This window comes from Panthera tigris, chromosome B3 (assembly GCF_018350195.1).
Source record: "Panthera tigris isolate Pti1 chromosome B3, P.tigris_Pti1_mat1.1, whole genome shotgun sequence".
NCBI lineage: Eukaryota > Metazoa > Chordata > Mammalia > Carnivora > Felidae > Panthera > Panthera tigris.
Genome location: NC_056665.1, coordinates 61,885,083 through 61,908,938, shown reverse-complemented (window position 1 = coordinate 61,908,938; position 23,856 = coordinate 61,885,083). Strand labels below are relative to the sequence as shown.

Genomic DNA, 23,856 nt, shown 5'->3' with positions numbered 1-23,856 from the left:
ATTCCCCCAGGCCCTCCCCCTCCTCCCATCGCCGGGGTCTCGACCCGTAACCCCTTGGTCGCGGAGAACTGGTCACTTTGGCACGCGCAGACTTAGGGGACCTAGGGGCTGAGAGCGCCACTGAGGGGCGGGGACCTATGTTTGACTGGCTGACGGAGACAGGGGATGGCGGGGGCGGAGGCCCCCTCCAGGCCGTGCTGGGGCTGTAGCGCTGGAGGCCCGGAGGGGAGGGGAGAGTGACCATGGGTTCTGAGTGACAGGCGGCGAAGAGAGGAGCCAATATATATAAGGAAGGCTCCCGAGCGCGCAGGTTTCAGTAGCGGCTCAGAGCGCAAGCTGGAAACACGAGGCCAAGAGCCGCAGCTCGAACCGCCTCAGTGCGCTGTACCCGGGCACTAGCCCGCTTGCAGCCCCAGGATTAGCCCGAGGACACGTCCTCAGTCCGGCCACCGCCCAGCCGCCCTCACCTGGATTACCTACCGCCGCAGCTGGAGCAGAGCTAGCGAGAAGGCGAAGCGGGAGGAAAGCCCCAGAAGAGCCTGGCTTCTCAGGGACCCCTCTGGCGGATAGACGCGCGGGAAAGCGGCGTCCCAAACGAAGCCAGCTACAGGGCGGGCGCGGGGAGAGAGCGACGCTCCAGGGGATGGCAGCCGCGTCCCGTAGCGCCTTTAGCTGGGCGCTACTGCTGCTGGTGACACTTTGGCAGCAGGTAACGTCCCGCGCCCCCTCCACCCCCTCCCGCCGCTCCCTGAGCCTGAGCCCTGGGCGTCTGCCGAGCTGACCGCTCCCCTTCTTCCTTCCCTCGGTCTCTGTGCAATAGCTCGCAGCCGGCTCCGGAGTCTTCCAGCTGCAGCTGCAGGAGTTTGCCAACGAGCGCGGAGTACTGGCTAGCGGGCGGCCGTGCGAACCCGGCTGCAGGACCTTCTTCCGCGTCTGCCTTAAGCACTTCCAGGCGGTCGTCTCGCCCGGGCCCTGCACCTTTGGCAGCGTCTCGACGCCTGTGTTGGGCACCAACTCCTTCGCCGTCGGGGACGATAGTAGCGGCGGGGGACGCAACCCTCTTCAACTCCCTTTCAATTTCACCTGGCCGGTGAGCACAGCCGGGGAGCATTGGGAGGTCACGAAAGACGTGAAGGGGGCTCCCTGGGCCCAAAGCCCTCTCCCCAGATTTCCTCGCTTCCAACTAAACAAAACAAAAAACAAAGGGCGCTCTCTTTTGATACTTTCTTCCGACTCTCTCCTGGGACCTCATCCTCAGGAAAGCTCTCACCAGGCTCCCTCTTCCCACTTCTAAGGCCTATCTTCTCCCAACTCTTGGGATGATTTTTATTACCTACTACCCCGGCGCGTTTCCCACCTTCGAATGACTCGCTAACATTCCCCTATCTCCTAACCCTTGTCCCACTCGGGGTTCTCCTCTCATATTCCCTGGTCGCGCGATGCGGCGCACAGACACGTTATGTTGACCCGGGAGCCGTAACTGTATCCTGCAATTAGATTAATTAAACCCGCTGCCGCAAGGCACCCCCATCTCCCCCCCTTGCTCATCTCGCGCTCTCTCTGTCTTCCCCCGCCCCCTCCTTTGGCCTCCAGGGTACCTTCTCACTCATCATTGAAGCTTGGCACGCGCCAGGAGACGACCTGAGGCCAGGTGAGTAGCTCGCTCTGCCGCCACAGGGGGGCGACACAGCGCAGCGCCGAAAGAGTTAACCTGTAAAAGGCGGGGGAAGTGCGGGGTGGAGGTGGGGAGGAGGGGGGGGCAGGACGCTAAGCTCAGCCTGGAACTGCGCCCCGCGCTGGATGCTCGGATTCCGCCCGCTGCCTGGACTCTGAGCACAATTGCGTTTCCTGCGGGTTATTTTTGGCGTGGGAACGCGGGGAGCACGGCGGTGAGAAAGGCCGAAGCTGCCAGCGCCGCTGACGGGCCCCTTCCTGTATTTTACACCTTTTGCGAATTCCGCTCCTTTGGAAAGGGAATAATGGCTTTGGGATGTTGTTCTGACACAGAGGAAAAGGATATTTCAGCAGCACAACAATTCTCACTTTGAAAAGGAAAAAGAAAAGCATTACCCATCTCTGAGGGCAGAACCCTTGAATGGGCACCAGAGGACCCCTTGCTCACAGTGTCCTTCCAGCCTGGCTTTCTTTCCTTTTTCCTTTTTCTTTCTCTCTCTTTTTTTTCCTTCCTCATTTTGACCTCTTTTCCTCTTTCTTGGTCTGTCTGCCTCCAGAACACTGGGATATCTTAACACCCTTCTATTGTCCCTTTTTTGAATGGTATCAGGCATTCAGCGCCCACCGGCGCGTGCGTGCGCACACACACACACACACACACACACACACACACACACCTAGAAGCTAAGCAGTGGGTCGCTTGGGTTCCTCTGGCCTGTGCTTGCTGGCAGGTGGGGATCATCTGGACTGTTGGTTTGATCCAGCAGTTGCTGGCACTCTCAGGGACTGGCTGCCCTTCCTTGACCTGGCCCTCTGCCCCTTCAGAGGCCTTGCCACCAGACGCGCTTATCAGCAAGATCGCCATCCAGGGCTCCCTAGCTGTGGGCAAGAACTGGTTATTGGACGAGCAGACCAGCCCTCCCACGAGGCTGCGCTACTCTTACCGGGTCATCTGCAGTGACAACTACTATGGGGACAGCTGCTCACGCCTGTGCAAGAAGCGTAATGACCACTTCGGCCACTACGTGTGCCAGCCAGATGGCAGCCTGTCCTGCCTACCCGGCTGGACTGGGGAGTACTGCGAACAGCGTAAGCAGCCAAGCTCCTGTCTACCTGGTGTGTGTGGGGGGGGGGGCGGTCCCTGGAGCAAACACAGTGGCCTCTCTCTGGCCACAGCCTACCTCCCTCACTGAGCAGGTCTGGGCTGCCCACTAGCTGGGCCTCAGGAACAGGTGGGGATGCTTAGGACAGGTGTGGACTCTGACCTCTCTCTTCTTAGTGCTCCTCCCCATCTTGCCAGAGTCCAAATGACCCTGTTACTGCATTCCATCCAGCTTGGATTCTCCTTCCCTGTGCCACTGTTTCCCTTTATGCCCCCATGGCTCCTCTGGGAGGCCAGGAGTGGGAAGTGAGCCCAGTAGAGCTGGGGGGCAACCCCAGGGCCAGGAGAGGGAGAGTCGGACTTAAGAGTCCTTGGAATTCCACCCTCACCCAGCTCTGTTTTCTTTCCTCAGCTGTCTGTCTTTCTGGCTGTCATGAACAAAATGGTTACTGCAGCAAGCCAGCAGAATGCATGTGAGTAGGGGACAGGAAGCAGTGAGGAGGGAACTGTCTCCTGGCCAAGCCCTCACCTCATGGTCAGCTTTTCTTTTTGCTCAACAGCTGCCGCCCAGGCTGGCAGGGACGCCTGTGCAACGAGTGCATCCCCCACAATGGCTGTCGCCATGGCACCTGCAGCATCCCCTGGCAATGCACCTGTGATGAGGGCTGGGGGGGCCTATTCTGTGACCAAGGTGAGTCAGGGCAAAGAGAGATGCAGAGGGCATGAGAGAGATGGGCACGGGGTGGGAACCAGAAGTGTCACACTTCTTACGTGGCCACCACTGACTTGACTTTCCCAGTATCCTTTAAGGAGTTTAGGACTTTTAAGGATCCCGACAATTGGCCTAGAATGAGATTGTGGGTCCTTCTTGCTCAGGTGCTGGGGAGGCAGGGTGGCTGGTGAAGCCCAGAGGATGACAAGTTGGCAGCCTGGAAGTTGCACTCAAATTCCAGCAAGGCCAAGGAGGAGGGATGCTGGGCTTAGTTCCTCTTTCTACCTTGTAGTTACCTATTAACCCCCTAAGTGTTTGCTTACCTGCCAGCCCTGTTTGAGCAGCTCTCCCTCAAACAGCTGTCTGGTGGGGTGTGCCCACCAGCTGCCCCGAGGCTGTGGGTGAGCTGCGCCTCTGGGCGGAGTGACATCTAACCGACTTCTTGCTGTGGGCAGAAACAGCCTCCCTTGTTCTTCCCCATTTGCATTTGCCAGGCAGCTGCCTGAGCCCACAGTCAAGTTCTGGGTTTGGGGAGGGCGGCTGGTCACTCTTCTGGCTGTACAGGAGTCTGCCAGCCCCAACCGTGGTGGGGGGGGGGAGGGAGCCTCTTCTCCTTCATCCTGGTAGCCAGCTGCAGCATGTGTCTCCCATTTTCAGGGTCAAATAGGGTGGCTGCTGCCATGGAGACACCAGCACCAGGCTTGGGAGGGGTGGGCAGGGGGCTTGCCAGGATAGAAAGAACTTGTCTAGGCTCTGACTTGCTGGCAATGAGGGGCTTGGAATTCAGCTCCTGTATTCTGTGTGTGTGTGTGTGTGTGTGTGTGTGTGTGTGTTGCTTTCTCCCTCCTCTCCCCTACCCCAAACACACATACACACCTGGTTCCTGCCCATTCTCTTTCCTCTTCCCACATTTGCTCCCAGGTGACACGGTCATATACTCATCATATGTAAACATAGCCCTTACAGTCTGTATATTTGCTCTACATTTGCTCCCTCCCTGTCCTTCTCAAATAAGAAAACAAACACTTATATTTCAAAATACTCTTGTAACACATTTCCCTTTTTAAAATACCTGGCCACTACTTACAGTGGCTTTGACCCCTCTCTACCATTTCTACCTGTTAAAATTTTATCCCTCCTTCTGGGTGAATCTCAGCTGCCCCTCCTCCCTGAAACCTTTTCTGACTTCCCCCTCAACATGTGGCCTTGCCATCCACTCCTCTTCCTTCTCTTCATTCTACCCTGGTGGCCAGTTGTTGTAAGCTTCCTAGCAGGCAATTGTCCCATCTGTGGTTTTTTTCAACTTTGGCTGCTTGCACCAGTCAGATGTGGTTCAACGTGCCTTGATATACATGACTGGAGGAGGAGGGAGGGTAGTTGGGTCAGGACAACTTTGAGTTGAAGCCTCTGGGCCAAACACCGACAGTGAACCTGCACTACATGGAGCCTGGAGGTAGGGAGCATTCTACAGCCCTCCTCAGCTGGCTGGTTCCTGCCTCCACAGATCTCAATTACTGCACCCACCACTCTCCATGCAAGAACGGGGCAACGTGCTCCAACAGTGGGCAGCGGAGCTACACCTGCACCTGTCGCCCAGGCTACACTGGCGTGGACTGTGAACTGGAGCTCAGCGAGTGTGATAGCAACCCTTGTCGCAATGGAGGCAGCTGTAAGGTGAGCCTCAGGCTGGCGGTGATCTGGCCAGGCAGTGCCCAGGCATGCCTACCCCAGGCGGCCAGTGGATGTGCAGCCATGGGCAGACATTGTGGGCAGGTGGGGTCTAGCACCTAGCATCCTTACCCCCCAGGGTCTGACTTTTGCCCCTTTTTGGTCTCTCTCCAGGACCAGGAGGATGGCTACCGCTGCCTGTGTCCCCCGGGCTACTATGGCTTGCACTGTGAACACAGCACTTTGAGCTGTGCAGACTCACCCTGCTTCAATGGGGGCTCTTGCCGGGAGCGCAACCAGGGGGCCAGCTATGCCTGTGAATGCCCCCCCAACTTCATGGGCTCCAACTGTGAGAAGAAGGTGGACAGGTGTACCAGCAACCCATGTGCCAATGGTGAGTCTTATTGCCTCGCTAACCTAGTGGGCCAGTCTTAGGACTAAGAGCGCCTTCTGGTGAGGGAGGGTCAAGAGAGGAGCGAGGCCGGGTCTGTCCCTCTAGGCAGGCTGAGATGGTCCCAACCTGCTCTGGACAGTGAAGAGCCTATGTAATCATCTGGGTGGCTTTGGAAGAGGAGCAGGTGGGCAGTGGGTGCAAGCTTTAGGAGGAGGAGTGATGGGTACCCTGCTTCACTTCTTATCCTCACATCAGAGCCCTCTCCTGGCTCTGGGTGGCCTCTGGCCCTCCCCAGGAAGTCCTGGGCTCGGGAGAGGGACATGTGAGATCTTGTGTCCCTCCTAGAAGGAGGCTGGCACAGTCAGGGCCCTACTATTGAAGGTGTCACCTTGCCCCGTGGCCATTTGGAACCTGGCATGGCACAAGACATCTGAAATGCTCAGCATCTTGGGGCACCTGGCTGGCTCAGTCCGTAGAGCATGCAACTCTTGGCGGTGATCTGGCCAAGTCTGATCTGAGTTTGAGTCCTGTGTTGGGTGTCGAGATTACTTAAAAATCAAATCTTAAAAAATTAAAAAAATAAAATCTTCAGCAACTTTTAGGGGTGCAAGTCATGCTGGTTATCTTTGTCTCCTTGGCCTCCTGGTGACCTTCCATGAGGCAGGCAGATAGCTCCATGCAGGAGAGAAGCCTCAGGAGCTGGAGAGGAGTTGGAAGGGCTGAGATGAAGTCTGTTCTCTAGCTAATCACTGTGTTAATTCTATTAACTGATAATTACATTTATTTATTTGAGCATTTACTATATAGTAGGCATGTGCGCCTCCCTTCATGCGTCATTCTACCTAGCCCTCAGAGATCTCCTATGGAGGGGATAGCATTAAACTTTAATTTAACAAGTGAGGAAACTGAGGCTTAGAATAAGGCAAAGCAACAGGTGCCAGGTTCCCTTCAGCTTGAGGGAGACAGCTGAGATTCAAACCCAAGCATACCTGTTCGATTCTACTGTGAAGCTCTGTAAGATGCCCGTAGTTTTTATACATGAGCTCACTGAGGCATACAGAGCCTGAGGCACCCTCAAGCCCAGGTCTCCTGACCCTTGGTACAGTGCTCTCTGTAGTGGGATCTGGGGTAGGGCACTTACCCACGGCACCAGGGGGGTTCCAAGGTGATTGCTGACTTGTGCCCCATATATACCCACAGGGGGCCAGTGCGTGAACCGTGGTCCGAACCGCATGTGCCGCTGCCGTCCTGGATTCACAGGCCTCCACTGTGAACTCCCCATCAGCGACTGTGCCCGCAGCCCTTGTGCCCACGGCGGCACTTGCCATGATCTAGAGAATGGGCTCATGTGCACCTGCCCTGCTGGTTTCTCTGGCCGGCGCTGCGAGGTGCCTATTCCTGGTGACGCCTGTGTCTCAGGACCCTGCTTCAATGGGGCCACCTGCTACCCTGGCCTCTCCCGGGACAGCTTCGTCTGCAACTGTCCCTATGGCTTTGTGGGCAGCCGCTGCGAGTTCCCTATGAGCATGCCACCCAGCTTCCCCTGGGTGGCTGTCTCTCTGGGCGTGGGACTGGTGGTGGTGCTGGTGTTGCTGGGCATGGTGGCAGTGGCAGTGCGGCAGCTGCGACTTCGGCGGCCTGATGATGGCGGCAGGGAGGCCATGAACAACTTGTCAGACTTCCAGAAGGACAACCTGATCCCTGCAGCCCAGCTCAAGAACACAAACCAGAAGAAGGAGCTGGAAGTGGACTGTGGCCTGGACAAGTCCAACTGTGGCAAACAACAGAACCACACACTGGACTATAATCTGGCCCCGGGGCCTCTGGGGCGAGGGACCATGGCGGGGAAGTATTCCCACAGTGATAAGAGCTTAGGGGAGAAGGCGCCACTGAGGTTACACAGGTGAGCAGTGCCTGGAGGCCCAGGGCCTGGCCACAGAGCCCTGCATGGTACTCCCTGGGCTCCCCAGGGCAGGCAGAAGGCTGGCACCAGGCCCCTGACTGCTCTTAAACAAACAGGGAGTTTTGCTACTGACAGAAAGCTCCTCCAACAAGATTTCTGCCAGGGGTCCTTCATGCCTCTTCCTCATGCATTCATTCATCCATTCATTCACAAATGTCATATGTCCACACTGTGTCTCTTCTGACTTCCATCTTTCCATTGCATGGCTTGCCTGTAGAGGCAGTGCTGGCTTTTTTCAGGCCTGAGACCTTGGTAAGGTTGGGGGTCTTGTGGCTCTCATAAGGGGCTGTTCCTAACTGCTCCCCCAGGCTAGCATTGGGCATCCTTGGTCCCTGTGTCCTCTCAGAGCCACCCCTGCCAGGGCCCTTTGGCTCTCCATCATCCAAGTTAGCGCTCCATCTGCCCCACCATCCCTCTCCCATCCCTCCCTCACCGGCCTGTCTTGTGTTCCCTCAGTGAAAAGCCAGAGTGTCGGATATCAGCGATATGCTCCCCCAGGGAATCCATGTACCAGTCTGTGTGTTTGATATCAGAAGAGAGGAACGAATGTGTCATTGCCACAGAGGTGAGTGCTGGGCTCGCCTTCCCTTCCAGCGTGTCCCCACCTGCCATTTGGGGATGGGAAAGAGGCCTGGTTACTTTCAACCCCCGGGTGGGTCAGAACCCCTCCTTGGCAGGCCAGGTTCAGTGGCTCTTGGGTCCCGGCTGGCCTTGTTGCCACAGAGGGTGTGAAACAGGAGCTGGGCCTAGCTCCTCTTGCTATGTTAGTGCTGGGCTGGGCAACCACGGCACCTGGCCAGCTCCCCGGCACTGCTTTCAAGCAGTTGATGAGAGTGTGCCCTTCCTGCCCCTTCTTGCTGCTTCCTCCACCAGCCCACCTCACGAACACAGGCTCCCAGGCAGTGCATGTATCAGGGCAGAAGTCTGGGAAGGGCTGCCCCACCTTCTTCTCTTTACCCCAGCTGGCTGAGTGGCTTCTCTCAGGGAGGCCCAGGGTAGCCTTGGAGGCAGTGCCAGTGCTCCAGGGTAACCTACCTCCCCACTTTCCACGTGATCCCCAGGTATAAGGCAGGAGCCTTCCCAGGACATCCCAGCTTTGCCCCAGCAGCTGGATCTTCCTTCTGCATTGTTTACATTGCATCCTGGATGGGACATTTCTTAATATGCAACGTGCTGCTCTCAGGAGGAAGAGGGAATGGCATGACCTGGACAGACTGTGAACTTGCCAAGAGACGCAGTACCCTTCCACGCGTTGGGGTGTCTGTCTGGCATCAGCTTGGCGGCCGTGCCAGCCAGGGGAACAGAGAGGAGAGGTGCCACTGGGACCTGCCCTGCCAGCTGTGGCCTTCAGAGGGCTCCTCTGGGGATCTGGCCTCTGTTCCAGAGGGAGAGGCTGTGGTCCCCTGGGGCCTGGAGCTGCTGTGGCCTCCACTGGCATCTGTGTTTCCAAAAGTGCCTTTGGCCCAGGCTCCATGGTGACAGCTGGGTCCAAATCAGAGAGGAGAGAGGAGGCCAGTATGGGCAGGGCCATCTGTGGGCCAGGATACCACCAGGTGCGGCTCTTGGCAGGAGTTGCCCTGCAGGTGAGGTGAGCGCCTGAAGCGGGAGGAGCACTTTCTGCCCCGTGCCTGCAACCACTGCATGTGGGCCTTGCTCATAACTCCACTCCAGCTTCTCCCTGGCCAGGGCCCTCTGGGAAGGGCTGTTGGTAAGACTCATTTGGCTTCCACAGCCTCTGGCCTTGCGTGCCTCTGGGTTCCTGTGAGCAGACAGGTGGAGGGCATGCCCCATCTGTCAGCCAGGGACACCAGGCCCAAATGGGGAGCTCAGGGCAGTGATGCTGGAAATTCTAGCGAGGGAGAAGTGAGGTGCTGTTGCCGCCTAGGCCCTTTCGTCCCTCAAACCATTCCTACAGCCTTGAGCCTACACCCACTACTGCCCCCAGACCGCCCTTGAAGCCGATCTTCAGAAATCAATAATATGAGTTTTTATTTTGTTTTTTTTGTAGTTTATTTTGGAGTCTAGTATTTCGATAATTTAAGAATCAGAAGCACTGACCTTTCTACATTTTATAACATTATTTTGTATATAATGTGTATTTATAATATGGAACAGACGTGTACAGGAGTTTATTACTTCTTGGGTCCTGTCTTTGTGATGGCAGAGTGGGAATCCTCTCTCTATCCTCTCTGACTCCCCTTCTCATATTGCTGCTGGCCGCCCTGCCAGAACCCCCAGGACCTGTGCATGCACTTGGTCTTGGCCTGGCGGGCTCCTTCCAAGTCCTTGCAGAGCCCCGTCTCACCATCCAGTCCCAGGCCTATGCCAGCCTTCCCCGCCTGCTGGCTTTCCCCCTGTGCTTCCACCATAACTTGAGGGATATGCCCCCTGACCTGAATTATCCTTTCTTTCCTTAAGCCTGAAAGTTGTGGGGCTCCCTAGTCAGCCTGGGAGATAGAGGAATTTGGGGAAATTCCTGTTTTCCTCTTTTCAAAAGGATTCACTTATTGGACAATGGGGTCTCTGAACCATAATGACATCAGGGTCCTTTCTCCTGCCATTGCAGGGTTTTAGATGGACTGGCACCTACATACTCTTTTCTCAGTCCAGTAGGGCACTGGTCTTGGTGGGGAGGGCCTTACCTTAGGTCTGCACTCCTTGCAGCTGGGCAAGGGTGCTGAGTCTGGACACCTGGTCCACCCAGAGCTGCAGGAATTTATTGAAGACTGCAGGGAGAGGAGAAGGAGGTAGCCTTCCCTGGGACCAGGTTTCTCTGGCTGAGGCACTAATGAGCGAGTTTCAGTCTCTACTTCATGTCTATCTTCCTCTAAGGTGCAGGATTGTCCTAGGGGTGGTCCCTAGGGGGCCACAGTCCTCTCTCTCTACAGCCACAGGCATACGGCATGGAGAATAAATGACGAAAAAATTGAGCTGCTGGCAAAAAGCCAAGCAGATGCTCCCAGCTCAGCCTGTCCACAGTAAAGCAACATAGGCCTACCAGATGCTCCCCATGGAGTCCAAACGTGTGCAGTGCCCTCTTGCAGTGGGCTCTCGACCTCCCTGACCTGGGAGCTTATACCAGAGACCTGGGAGCAAGGGACCTCAGCTCACCCACACTCACCCACACGCTCCAAGCCTCACTCTTGCTCCCTGTTCCCCTCATTGCACACACAGGGTATCAAACAGGAAAGCATTCAGGGAACCGTTCCCACAGCCTGAGCCGGCAGCAGGGGGAAGAACAACACGACCTCACTCTTCCTGCCCAAAATGAAACAGGAAAGCAGCTCCCGGGCCCTGGGGGCTGGGGAAACTGGGCTGGGACACAAGGCAGATGACGAGGCTCCCATGTGGGGGACAGGTAGGACACCCGCGAGCCTGCACGTCCACACAGCCAGGCTGTGCTGAGCTTCACCAGCAGTCAGCCCCTCCGAGAAGAGCCTTGGAGGGTAGCTGACTAGCCAAACCCACTCATTGGCTCTGATACCCTAGCCACGGAGCCGGAAGAGCCCACCACATAGGCTTTCTGGGGAAAAAGGGGATCTAAGCACAGGTTCGGATTCAGCAGCTCCAACCAGTATCCCCACTTCTAGTGACAAGAAGAAGCAGGGCCAAGCAGCTGGGGTGTGAACAGGCCACAGCAGAAGCCCTCCTATCCCTAGCCTGGAGGTCACGCCCTGAGGGTCCAGCCCCTTCTCATAGGTAACTCAAGACTTTCCTGATGGAGTCTTCAGGTATACAGGAGAGGTCCCAGGCTTGGCAGAAACAAAGCCAAACAGAGCACTGGGAAATGCTCTCCATGGTTTAGCAAATGCCGTTTCATTCGCCCGAGTATTTCATAAGAGAAATCAGAGTTCAGTGGTTCCTTAACAGGCTGGAGGCAGTGCCCAGCCCAAAGGCTAATCTGGCCCCATGGTGACCTCCAGCTCTGGGGACAGCTGCTTTTCCAGGGCCCACTGGCTCCTAACCACCTGCATCTCTCTGTGGGGAGATGAGTCAGTAAGAGGCCGTGACTGGAGGAATGCCTTTATCCTACTTGTTAAACCAGGGCCCCCTCCCCTGCCTTAGCACCAAGGTCAGACTGGTTAAGGGGTAGGAAAAAAGGACAGTGGCTCCTATCCGCTCCCTCCATCCTAGGCTAGATAAGGCCATCACACTCAGGCAGTAATGGATGGATGCTACACCTCTGATGGGGACCCACACACAAGGCTCTCCTGTCCCTGCATCTCTCCCAGCCCTTCCTAAGCAGGATCGGCGAACCCAGCCCTCCGTCCCACGTGGCCTGCAGCATTCCGGGAAGGGGATGGAAGTGATTCACTCAGGGAACTGTGACTGTCCCTTCCCGGGGAGAGGATGCGACTTCCCCGGGTGGCCGCGCCCAGGGCGCACGGTTCGGCCCCTTGGCCCAGCCGTATCCCGGCAGACCCGGAGCCCCGCGCGGCGGAAAATGCAGGTGCGGCGCTCTCGCTGTGCCGGCACTCCACCTGCCGCAGCTGCCGCCGCCGCCGGGCGCCCCGGAGGTCCCGCAGCTCCCCGCCCCCCGCGCTCTTTGTTACAGCCCGACTTCCTGTTTGCGGCCTCCCGACCCCGGCTCACTTCCCGGGCCGGGAAGCTGCCGAAGGCCGCGAGTTTCTCGGAGACGCCCCCACCCGCTAGTCTCCACCTCCTGCCTCCCCTAATCCCGCCCCCGGCCTGGGAGTCCACGCGGGGCCGGGGCCGCGACAAGCGGGTGTCGCCGGCGGGCCAGCGGGCCGGACTGCCGGGTCCCCGCTGCCCGGCACCAGAGGGCGCTGCGCGGCCGGCGGGGCTGCGCACGGTTGGGGACCGCAGTCTCTCGCCGGGGGTCCGGGGTCAGCCCTTCTCAGTCCTGGGGCCCCGACGAGACTAGCCAGGGGACGGGGCGGCGGCCACGAGTTCAGTTTTTGTCTCTGTGGCGCAGAGCTCTCTACAGGCCCCCACCCCGAGGGAGTAAACTGAAGAGAGCTCAGCGCAAGCCTCCCGGAAATACGCCTCAGGGTATCCAGAGAAGCGAGATTCTTTCGCCTACAGACAGCTCCCCCCACCACCTCCCAGTCCTCAGTCCTCAGTCCTCAGCCCTGGAAAGGGCGCCGGGTCTGAGTTGGGAGACTGAAGTTCCTTTGCAGCAACACTTCTCATTGCCAGGTGACCTGGGACACAAGTCCATCTATTTCTGCATTCCTTCCACACTGATCGAGCACCTTTTATACGCCAGTCATTGGCAATAAAACATGGTCTCTGCCCAAGGAGGCTAACCATCCAGTTAATTATCTCTAACCTCTCAGGGGATGCTAATACCTCTTGCACATTACTATGAGGTTGGAATGAGTTGGTGTATGAAAATATTCGTCAGCAACGAGTTCCCCAATGGTGGTTAATCCTCAAGCTTATGCCAACAAACCATTTTCTGGGGCTTCTACTCTCCCAGCCCACAGGATGGGTGGTGGGCTAGAAAGGAGCTTGGAGGCTGGCTGGATAGTCCCAGCAGTAGCCTTAGGATCAAGGAGGTGACTGAGATCCCAGGTTGTCTCCACCGTTGTTTCCTGACGTGCCCCTGTCTTCAAGGAACACTACTTGTTTAGGTCAGCCTCTGATGTGGGAATAGGAAAAAGGGGACCCTGGCTCTGGGAAGGGATGGCGGGACCCCAAGTCCTCAATAGTCCTCTTTCCCTTGGAGATCTGTCACAAGTGTCTTTTGCCACCTTTTCCCTGGCCTCTGGAGCACTGTACCCTTCTAACACTCAGGCCAAGAGCAGGCTCAGCCTGTTCCCTTCATGCCCAAAGACCCTCTGAGTCCACAATGCAGGATCCAAAAAGACAGTCAAAGCTACGGCAGACACAAGGTAACTAGCATCTCCAGAGTCTGGATTTAGCAACAAGTCAGCTCTGGGCAGGAGCCTGTCCTATGTCATGGCACCCCCTGCAGGGCAGAGCCAAAGCCCTGCCAGGCATGGCCAGCCTGTCTGTCTCTAGTGTTCCTGCTTCCTTGCTCAGTTTGGAGGCAAAGCAAGCCATGGGCATTAGCACTGCCCATGCCACTTGGCTTGTCCAAGAATTGCTGTCCCTTACCCACCCTGGCAAACATCAGGCCAGGCCCGTCCTCTTAGGCCCAGTCTGTTCGGTATCCTCTCCACCAGTGACTCCATTCACTCTGTGCTTCCTCCTCTATCTAAAAGTTTCTAGAATCTCCTTCCCATTTGCAATAGGCTCATGGGGGATGGTGTCCCAGCTGCTCTCATTTAAGGGGCTTTACTTTCTTGGCTCTCTGTGGGCCTGAGTCATACTTCTCCACATAGATTGTTTTTCTAGATTCTCTTAAGCCAGGTCTTACCTCACTGTAGCATTTCTGCGGGGTGTGACATTAGGCTCTGGTCCCATGGGCCGCCTCAGCATCCCTGCCACTCCACTGACATGCTCCTCATTGCCGTTCTCCTCAGCCCTGCATCCAGCCACTTCCTGCTGCCACAAAAGGCACCCTTCCCACTCCTCAGAATCAGGAAAGAGTCTCGGCCTTCCCAGCCCTCTGCTGGAGTCCTGGCCCCTCCCCTTCCAGGTGGTCTACGCCCCAGGTCTGAGTAATTGGAACGCTGGCCACACCAGGGTGCCCTATCAGCTGGGTGCCCTCCCTCCTTAGAAGCTAGAAGTGGAGCCAGGTTTTCCCACTATCCCATGCACCCTTCTGTCAGGACACAGGAAGGGAGAATCCTTCCAGTCCCTGCTTTTGTAGACAGGGAACCAAGTAAGCTTCCCCCCTTGGCCCTGGATCCAGCCGGCATAACCAGCACAACAGCTGTCTTTTCTCCCTCACCTGAGGCAGACTGTATTGGGGGATTTAGCCATTCCTTCTTCCCATCCTTCTGCCAGTGTTGACAGGACCTATGTCCTTGCACATGGGCCAAGGAAGTGAGGACACGCTTATCTCCCAGAAGTCTGTGGGAGGTGTAGCCCCTCATAGATTGTGCATTATTTATTTTATTCATTAAATTTTTAAAATTTTTTTAGTGTTTATTTTTGAGAGAGAGAAAGAGAGAGAGAGCTTGAGTGGGGGAGGAGCAGAAAGAGAGGGAGATACAGAATCCGAAGCAGGCTCCAGGCTCTGAGCTGTCAGCATGGAGCCCACTGTGGGGCTGGAGACCACAAACCATGAGATCATGACAAAAGCCGAAGTCGGACGCTTAACCAACTGAGCCACCCAGGTGCCCCCATTTATCTTTTAAAGTTTATTTTGAGAGAGAGAGTGAGTGCATGTGTGCATGCACCAGCAGGGGAGAGACAAAGAGAGAGGGAGAGAGAATCCCAAGTAGGCCCTGTGCTGTCATAGCAGAGCCCGATGCAGGGCTCCAACCCATGAGCTGTGAGATCATGACCTAAGCCCAAAACCAAGAGTCGAATGCTTAACCAGCTGAGCCACCCAGGTGCCCCTCATTTATTTTAGCTTCCCTCCCCTCCAAGCATGCACAGAAAATCTCTCAGCTCAAGCAACTGTTCTATTAATAATGGGCTTGGGGCAGATTGTCACCCGTCCTGCCTTTTAAAAACACTCCTTTAGCACCCTATTTGCTAGAACAATCTGTGAATTGTATGGCAAGACTGGAGGGTGAGATAACCGGAGGTTTCCTCCATTGAATCAATAAGAATACCATGACCACTTTCCTGACCTACTCAATTCTTCTGACCTGTGTCAGACTCGAGAGGTAGAGTGAAGAAAAACAAACCCTTCCTGTGCTTTTCATCTATTCTCAATACTCCGCTATGACCATACTTCACTTCTGACACCAGACCTGTGGGTTTTCCACATATCCAGCAATTCTGCCACACCAGCTGGACATGCAGCAATTTAACTTAGTCCTGACACCTTCTGCCTGGTGACAGCATCAGCCCCACAAGACTGCCTCCACCTCAGATGCCAGTGAAAAGTCCAGGTTACTTGTGCTTCTAACCACTATAGATAGGGTAGAGGTTCCCACAACTCCCTCCTTAGGTTTGATTAATTTGCTGGAGTGGATCACAGAACTCAGATTACTAAATTATTGGCTTATTATAAGCGGATATAACTCAAGAGCAGCCAGAAGGAAGAGACCCATAGGGCAAGGTATGCGGGAAGGAGCCCAAAGCTTTCAGGTCCTCTTTCAGGGGGCCGTCCTTCTAGCACCCCCGTGAATTTAACAACCCAGAAGCTGACCACACCCCTGTCCTTTGGGGTTTTTATGGAGGCTTCATTACATAGGTGTGGTTGATTGAATCATTGGTTGAGCAAATCATTGGCCACAGGTGACTGAACTCAATCTCTAGCCCTTCTCTCCCTTACCCAGAGGATGGAAGTTGGGGCTGAGAGTTCCAACCCTCTAATCACATGGCTGGTTTCCCTGGCAACCAGCCCTTTCCCCCCCACCTCCAATCCTTAGGGACTTCCCAAAAGTTCCCCCCCCAACATAAACTAAACTCAGGTGTGGTTGATATGAGCTTGTTTATCACCTTTCTCACTCTTATCACTGAGGAAATTCCAAGGCTTTTAGAAGCTCTGTGCCAGGAACAGGATGAAGACCAAATATATATTTTTTGTTATAAATCACAATAGTAGACTATGGCTCTATCCTGAATAAAATGGAAAGTGTATAGTTTGTAGTAAAAATAAGGAGCCAGGTGCTGGCTAAGGTCTCTTCTTCCTTCCTTCCATGTTTATTTTTGAGAGAGAGACGGAGTGAGAGGGAGACACAGAATCTGCAGGAGGCTCCAGGTTCCGAGCTGTCAGCACAGAGCCCGATGTGGGGCTGGAACTCACAAACTGCGAAAACATGACCTGAGCCAGTCAGATGCTTAACTGACTGAACCACCCAGGTTCCCCTGAGGTTTTATTTCTTTCAATCCTCATCAGAACCTACAAGTTGGATACTATTATTCCTCATTTCACAGTTGAGAAAACTGAGAACCAGAGACAGTGAGCCTGATGGTAAATGATGGAGCTGGACTCAAATCTGGGCAAGCTGGGTTTAGAGCCCATGTCTAGGAAGCGTTTTCATCCCTTGGGGATCAGCAGCTTTATCAAGTAACCTCATCGGTTAGCATAATAAATTAGTATGATTCCCCCAGCTTCCAAACACATCCTTCCCTTGTTTCAGATGATTGTGTCCAATGATACCAGAAGTTGATTGCATTGACTGGAAGAAGTGAGTAGGAACAGATTATAAGGAAATGAGAAGTGATTGCCTGAAGGGGAACAATAAGGAAAGATTAAGTTGGGAAAGGACTAAAAAAGGAAGACATCATGGATGCCTCATGTGCAAATCATGTGCCACTCTTCGAGGTGGAGGTGATCCTCTCATGAGCTGGTACTTCTGTGGGTATGACATCTGCAGCCCCTTCCTGAGGGGATTTTCAGAAGAAAGTGGGGATGGCTGCTTGCAGATGTTACAGAGGCACTGCTGAGTGGGATGATTTACTGCCTGGGAGTGTCCCACTGGAAGGGAAGGAGACATATGTTGGCAAGGATAAGTGAGGAATGGAAACAGGCAAGACTTGTTCCCAGGAAGGTGGCCAAGACCCCTGGGCCAACTTTTGTGGGGATTCCTATTTTGAGAGGTCAAGGTTGAACCTGTGTCTTGCAAGATTCCTCCTCCTCTGAACCCCAGGCTGCCCTGGCCTTTTCAAAGTGAAAGCTCCACTTCTACCTACTTTTGTGGAGAACCTTCCATGAGCCAGTCCTGTGTGGGTCCCCTGGGGGCTTAAAAGATGAAGTCTGCTTTCAGGGAGCTCTCAGGTTCTCAGAAAGCAGGATATGCAAAGCTTAGCAGCAAGGTAAGCTCTGGGGTGGGACTGCCTGCCTTTAGATCTAGGCTCCACAACTTGCCTTGCTGTGGCATCACCACGAGTGGGTTACCTAACTTCCCTATGCTCAGTTTGCTCACCTGTGAAATGATACTTCCCTCACAAAGTAGGGGAGAAGTTTGTAATTAGAACGGATGTAAAGCATTTAGCAAACTACCTAGCTCATGGTAAGCATTCAATAAATGATTTCTGTTATAGGCATGAGGTGGAGGGGACCGATAAACAGAAGCGAGGTAAGAAGTTGTGGAAGCACAGAGGAGGAAGTGCCTAACTTTCCTGGAGCAAGTGGTTCTTACTGATGACCTGACCAGCCGGCTTTGTTCCGTTGGGAGGAGGTCTGATCTTGAAAATGTTGCCCAGGTAATTCCAATATACTCTCTGCCTCTTAGCCCCCAGAAAACCTTACCTATCCTTTAAACTTTTATTATTAAAAATTACATTTCATAAGCCTTGAAAAACAAAGAATCACCTGCAACACATCCATCACTAGTATAGGATGCCCCCCTCTTTTTCCTTATGTATCTTGTTATTGTTTTAATAGTTTTAATCATAGTGCATGTGATGGTTATTATGCATTTTTGCCTGACTATGCAGTCCTAGGCATTTTTACTACATTGTTTTCCTAGTGGATTTTTTAAGTAGGCTTCACACCCAGAACGGAGCCCAATGTGGGGCTTGAACTCATAACCGTGAGAACCGACTGAGCCACTCAGGTGCCCCTCATAATGCATTTTTATTTTGACTTTTTCTTTTCTAAATGGAAGTGGTTTATGTTCTCTTAGACAATCCCAGACCATCTGAATTGGCATAAAAAAGAAAGTGCAAATCTCATGTAGTCCTACCACTCAGAGGTAATCACTGAACTTTTTATGTGTTCTTCTGGATTTTTTTCTATGCAAATACACACTATAGACTTTTTAAGTTTAAAAGTTATATTATGTTATTTTATAACTTGTTTTTTCCCTGAATTATACATCACAGATAAGTTCCCTTGTCAGTAAGTATAGGCATACATCTGTTTTAATGACCACAGAGCTTTAATTTTATGTCTATATCAAATTTATTTAATTAATCATCTATTGCTACATATTTAAGTTATTCTCTTTGTGTGTAGTTCTCCACCACGTGGAGTAATCCTATAAGTTACTTAAATGTTTAGCTATTTTGGGATATTTAGGTAGTTTCTCTTCTTTTGTTTTGCTATAATAAATAACAATGCATTGAAAAATCTTTAGGGATATGACTTTTCCTATATTTTGAATAATTTCCTGGAGTGGAAGTATTGGGTCAAAGGTCAGGGACATTTTGACTTTTGATTTGTATCACTAAGTTGCTGTTTCAAAGCACTGTTTGTGCAAATTTAGATGCTTCCAGGAATATGTTGGTACCAGCTTCCTGCCTCCTATCCCACTACTGAAAGGTGGTAGAGGAGGTGGGGATATTCTTCTTAAGAAGCTAGTAGCAAAGGAGGCGGCCATATGGACTAAAGGGGACAGGATGGGGGGTACAGAAGAGGGGAGAGTGAACATGGAGAAAGGAGGGAAAGAAATAACCAGAAACAACCATTTTGCCTGTATTTTTTTTTCCAATTGGAAAAGTAATTCATGCTCCTTGTAAGAGACAAAACCAAAACAAACAACAGCTACCACCACCAACAAACTTTTTCATAAACATTTACATTTAATATTGCAAGTTCTTCTCTGGTGACAGGCTCTGTTAACAGTTTAGGTATATGCTTCCAGATTACTTCTTTTACCAATATTAATGTGTAACTTATTTTGCTTTTACAGAACTAGCTTCATACTCTACACACTAAAGTGCAACTTACACACTTTTGTGTGTATCTTATACACTTTTGGAATGACTACTTTAAGTGTGCAGGTGCTTTTTAGTTAAAACATCTAATTAGAATATAATGAGAAGCAATATTGCCCATTTCGCCTGCCAGAGGGCTCACCCTGGACCTCATTAGCAGTTTCCCCGAGGCTGTTCTGCAGTGGGGGGGAAGGGAGGGGGAGGGCGGGGGCAGTTCTGCTGCTGCCTCTCTTCCCCCTTTCCATCCAGAGACATCCCCAGGGGCAGCCTTTTGCCCCTGCTGAGGGGGCTCAACCCAGACAGCCTGCAGACCCTCCGTGGGTCAGGAGGCCAACAGCCAAGAGAGAAGGCCGGTAGCTGCTCACCGTCGTCTGGGAGCGTCAATTTGGCTGCGTTGCCTGCCGCTTACGGAAGGTCCTGGAACTTCTGTGCGTAAGGATGAACCCAATCATTGTTGCAAAAGTTTCAGGTCTGAGCAGAACTAAACTTCTCGCCTCAGGGCAGAGAAGGACAGAGGCCTGTCTTTATGGCCTCTCTCCGCAGGTCTGGACACCACCACCAAAGTGACATAGGTGGTTGCAAGTGCTCCACCCCAAGCCTACCTGGGCTCAGAGGGTTCCACAACTGGCCCTGGGCGTACCCCTCACGTGAGGCCCGCAAGTTCCCGGCGCCCGGCCTGACTCAGCCTTGCAGCTTCTGCAGAACCACTTGCCAGCCCCGTGACTCAGTTTCTCCATTTGCTCACGCGGGCCAACCGCGTGAGGCACCTGTGTGGAATGCAGAAGGTGTCTCCAACTGCTTCTCTAGAGTACGTGACGTGCTCCCAGGCGGAGGAGCCCCAGAGACGGGCGCTTACGCCTCCCATAGAGCTCCTGCGGGACGTGCCCTGCACAGGCCCTGGTAATGAGTCCGTGCTAACTGGGGGCAGTGACCCGACCAGGTGCACCCGCAGGGATGCTGAGGCGACGCCCACCTGTGACGCGCCGGTCCTGGTTGCTGAAGGGCCCAGGCCACGGAGGGGCTGCCGGAGAGACGACCAGTGCCCGCGTCGGTGCCCACTGCCCGCCGCCTGACGCAATCCGAGGTGCCCTTGCTGCATGCCGGAGCTGGGAAAACCTCCCCCGCGGTTGCATCACTCCTGCCAGATTTGCTACAGAGGTGGAACCGAGCCAATCAGCGGGCGAGCTGGGTCTGGGGCAGGTCCCTCAGTTACCCACTCAGAGGGCGGCGCGGTTAACCGGGAAGCAAAACACGAAGGTGATTGGTCAAAAGGGGACTTGCCCCGCCCCAATCACCGCGACAGCTGGCGCGGTGGGCGGGGGCCCGCCTGGCCGGAGGGTTTAAAAGGCGCTTCCGAAGGGGCCGCGCAGCTGGAGCGACCAAGCGGTGCCAGGCCAGGTGTGCGCGTCCGTTGGTCCTTCCGTGCCCGCGCCGGAGACCAGCCCCGGAGGCCGCCGGGCTCGTCCCTGTGCCCGGCACCATGAAGCAGGAGTCCACAGCCCAGAACACCCCTCCCGCCTCGCCGCCCACTTCGTCACCGGTGCAGCACCCCCGGGATGACGGTGACCCCCAAGCCCTGTGGATTTTCGGGTACGGCTCTCTCGTGTGGAGGCCCGACTTCGCCTACAGTGACAGCCGTGTGGGTTTCGTGCGCGGCTATAGCCGCCGCTTCTGGCAGGGAGACACCTTCCATCGGGGCAGCGACAAGATGGTGAGCATCTGACTATGCTCAGGGGAATGCAGGAGTTGGGGGCAGGGTAGTGGGCACCAGTGCCCTGGGGTTCTCTGGGCAGCCGGTGCCTCCGTGCTGGTGGGGGAAGTGTATAAACCTGTGCTTGGGCTTTGTGGCTTAAATTTCTGTGCCCAGTAGATCACTGTGATGGCTGGAATCTGTGATCCTGTGGATCACAATGTTGATGAATGTTTCTGATTTATCAGTTTGGGCCACTGCCATGGGTCTGTTTCTCCTGTAGTCATGCATCACTCTCTCCACTTTCCCCTGGATGCGTGGGGTTCTCTGAGGCCTGGGCCAGCAGTGTTAATATGGGTTTCCTTTAGTACCGGTGGCAGAGCTGATTCCTAACTTATCTTTTTCAAAATCTTTGCTTTCTCCTCAGCCTGGCCGTGTGGTGACCCTACTTGAAGATCATGAGGTAAGTGTCCAAGTCAAGAGAGAGACCCCATAGGGCCTAGCATGGAGGGTCTAAGAGAGCTTATGTGTCCTTGGCTGCAGGCTAGATTAGATGCCACACTGGCAGAGGGGAAGGGTGGTCTAGCTCAGTGCTTTTCACAAGAACCCTCTGAGGACCTTGTTAAAATGCAGATTTCAATTTAAATGGACCAGGGTGGGGCCTTAAATTCCTCACATTCGACTTAAGTGTACAGATGATACCACTGGTTCTCAAGCCACACTCTGAGTAGGAATCCTCTTCTGCCTTGGGGGCAGACCACCTTGTCAGCCCTTGTTAACAAAGGGAGAATGAGCTTGATGTATTGCTACTAGATGACTCATCAGTCCTCTGCCCACTTGCCTTATAGAGCGCAGACCTGAGGTGGGACCAGCCAGGAGCTGTTTTGACTGACCCCGGTGTCCGTGTTTCCTCCTAGGGCTGCACTTGGGGTGTGGCATACCAGGTTCAAGGTGAGCAGGTGAGCGAGGCCCTGAAGTACCTGAACGTGCGGGAGGCAGTGCTTGGTGGCTATGATACCAAGGAAGTCACCTTCTACCCCCAAGATAACCCTGACCAACCACTCAAGGCATTGGCTTATGTGGCCACCCCACAAAATCCTGGTTACCTGGGCCCTGCACCTGAAGAGGCCATTGCAACTCAGATCCTGGCCTGTCGCGGCTTCTCTGGTCACAACCTCGAGTACTTGCTACGCCTGGCAGACTTCATGCAGCTCTGTGGGCCCCAGGCACAGGATGAGCACCTGGCAGCCATCGTGGACGCTGTGGGCACCATGCTGCCCTGTTTCTGCCCCACTGAGCAGGCTTTGGCCCTGGTCTGAGGGGTTGAGCCCCTGCAGGGAGTGCCCACGTAGACATGGGGCCACATCCCTACTCCTGTGGCACACAGTGGACTTGATACAGCTGGAGCTCACTGAGAGGACTTGGTGGGTGTCTGGGAGCTTCTCTCCTTAAGCCCCTGCCTATCCCAGCAGTCTCCAGTTCTCCTGCCTGACACTGACTTATTACTTGAAACTATTTATTGCACCATGTTGGTGTAGTGGGCAGGGTGGGGGGCCTGCCCTGGACATAGGGGCCCTGCTGAGCGGTTCCTGACTAGATTCCCCCCAGTGCTGCTGCTAACCCCATACCACCCAGGCCACTGGCTCCCCATCCCCAGACCAACTGTTCCTAGCCCCGGAAATATACCACCTGTGAAAAGTCCCAGCCTGCTGGTAAGGGACAGGAGGGATTGAAGAGAAGGGGGCCTTACAAGAACTGAGGCACCTGCGGGTCTCGCTCTTCCTCTTCCTCCCACATTCCTAGGGCAGAACTGGATCTGGAGCCCAGGCACAGTTGCCTGGGCCTCTTTTAGCCATCTGGCTTTGTTTCCCTGTCCCTCTGTTTTCTTGTCTGTTGAGGCCTATAGCTCCTCACTAAAGGCCTGGTACCTTCTCAGTCTGACCAATACTGTTACCCATAAACTGATCCCTTATTATCTGTGTTGTGCTGCGTTGTGGTTCTTTCTTCAGTTGGGGTATTGGGGCAAGTAAGACGATAAAGCCCTGGAAGGCTCATGAGAGGGGCAGGGGCTCCCTCTTTGTCTCCATCCCTCTCTTCCGGGTAGCTGAGCAGACAGGACCAGCAACCAGGGCACAGCACTCTCACGGGCACCATTCACAACTAAGTGTCGTACAGAATTCAGCCCATGTGGCTCTACTCGGCAGCCTTGTAGGCAGTGTTCCTCCCACAGACCTGGTGCCCTGCTCCTGCTCTCAGCTGCCCCAAATAGGCCAGCAGGCTTGGAGGTCACACCAGGTCTTCCTCTAGCTGCTGCCTCTTCGTGACAGCATGACTGGACCCCTGGCTTCCTGCTAAAGGAGCATGTGGGTTAGAGTAGGGTGGTGATGACTTGAGTAGTGCTGAGAGCAGAGAACTGTGGCCTGGAGGACCTAAGTGGCCCTGTGATTTTGAGATCAAAATTGTGGTTACTGTTGTCTTCTGGGACTGTGGTGTGATCTGTGCTTTCTCTGTTAACTTGACCTGCCAGGAGTCTTGCTCACAATGGAATGAGTTGCCAGGGTGCCCTCTTGGCTGCTACTTGTTCCCTCTCTGTGTGCCCCTGGCTGCTCCTCCCCACCCTGATCCGCCCCCCAGGGCAAATCCCACCCCCAGGGTCTCAGAATGGCGTCTCATTGGGCTCAGCTTCTAGTCCTGGGCCTGCAGAATGGGTATAGGGCCCAGGTGACTGCCTTCTTGCAGCAGAAGAGCCTGCTTGCACCCCAGCCTCACTGGCCTAGTAACCTCCAAAAACCTCTTCAGTCCCCTGAGCATCAGTTTACATTGGGATGCTATGTGGTATGTTTTGCTGCTGCTGCTGTTATGGCTGGTGCCCTGGATTGGTCTGGGTGTCCCCAGAGGGGTCAGCTCTGACCAAGTTGGGCAGCTGTTGTGGTGCCCGGTGTGTTGGTGGCCTCGTGTCTTACCATTGATGGGAGAAGTGTGGAGTCCAGCCAAGTTC

At 54.3% G+C, this 23,856-nt stretch overlaps 2 protein-coding genes across 2 annotated transcripts; both read left to right on the top strand.

Moving 5' to 3' along the window:
• The first annotated feature begins 154 nt into the window (after positions 1-154).
• DLL4 (delta like canonical Notch ligand 4) lies at positions 155-9,635 on the top strand. The gene is made up of 11 exons (XM_042989131.1): positions 155-709; positions 821-1,090; positions 1,594-1,651; positions 2,500-2,763; positions 3,189-3,249; positions 3,337-3,467; positions 4,993-5,162; positions 5,331-5,550; positions 6,751-7,453; positions 7,970-8,078; positions 8,575-9,635. Exons 1-11 carry the CDS (start codon positions 644-646, stop codon positions 8,578-8,580), a joined length of 2,058 nt encoding a protein of 685 aa, XP_042845065.1. The 5' UTR covers positions 155-643; the 3' UTR covers positions 8,581-9,635.
• Positions 9,636-20,268: 10,633 nt separating this feature from the next.
• Positions 20,269-23,469, top strand: CHAC1 (ChaC glutathione specific gamma-glutamylcyclotransferase 1). The gene is made up of 3 exons (XM_007081781.3): positions 20,269-20,879; positions 21,286-21,321; positions 21,776-23,469. The coding sequence occupies exons 1-3, from the start codon at positions 20,649-20,651 to the stop codon at positions 22,175-22,177; spliced, it is 669 nt and encodes a 222-aa protein (XP_007081843.2). The 5' UTR covers positions 20,269-20,648; the 3' UTR covers positions 22,178-23,469.
• The last annotated feature ends 387 nt before the right edge of the window (positions 23,470-23,856 follow it).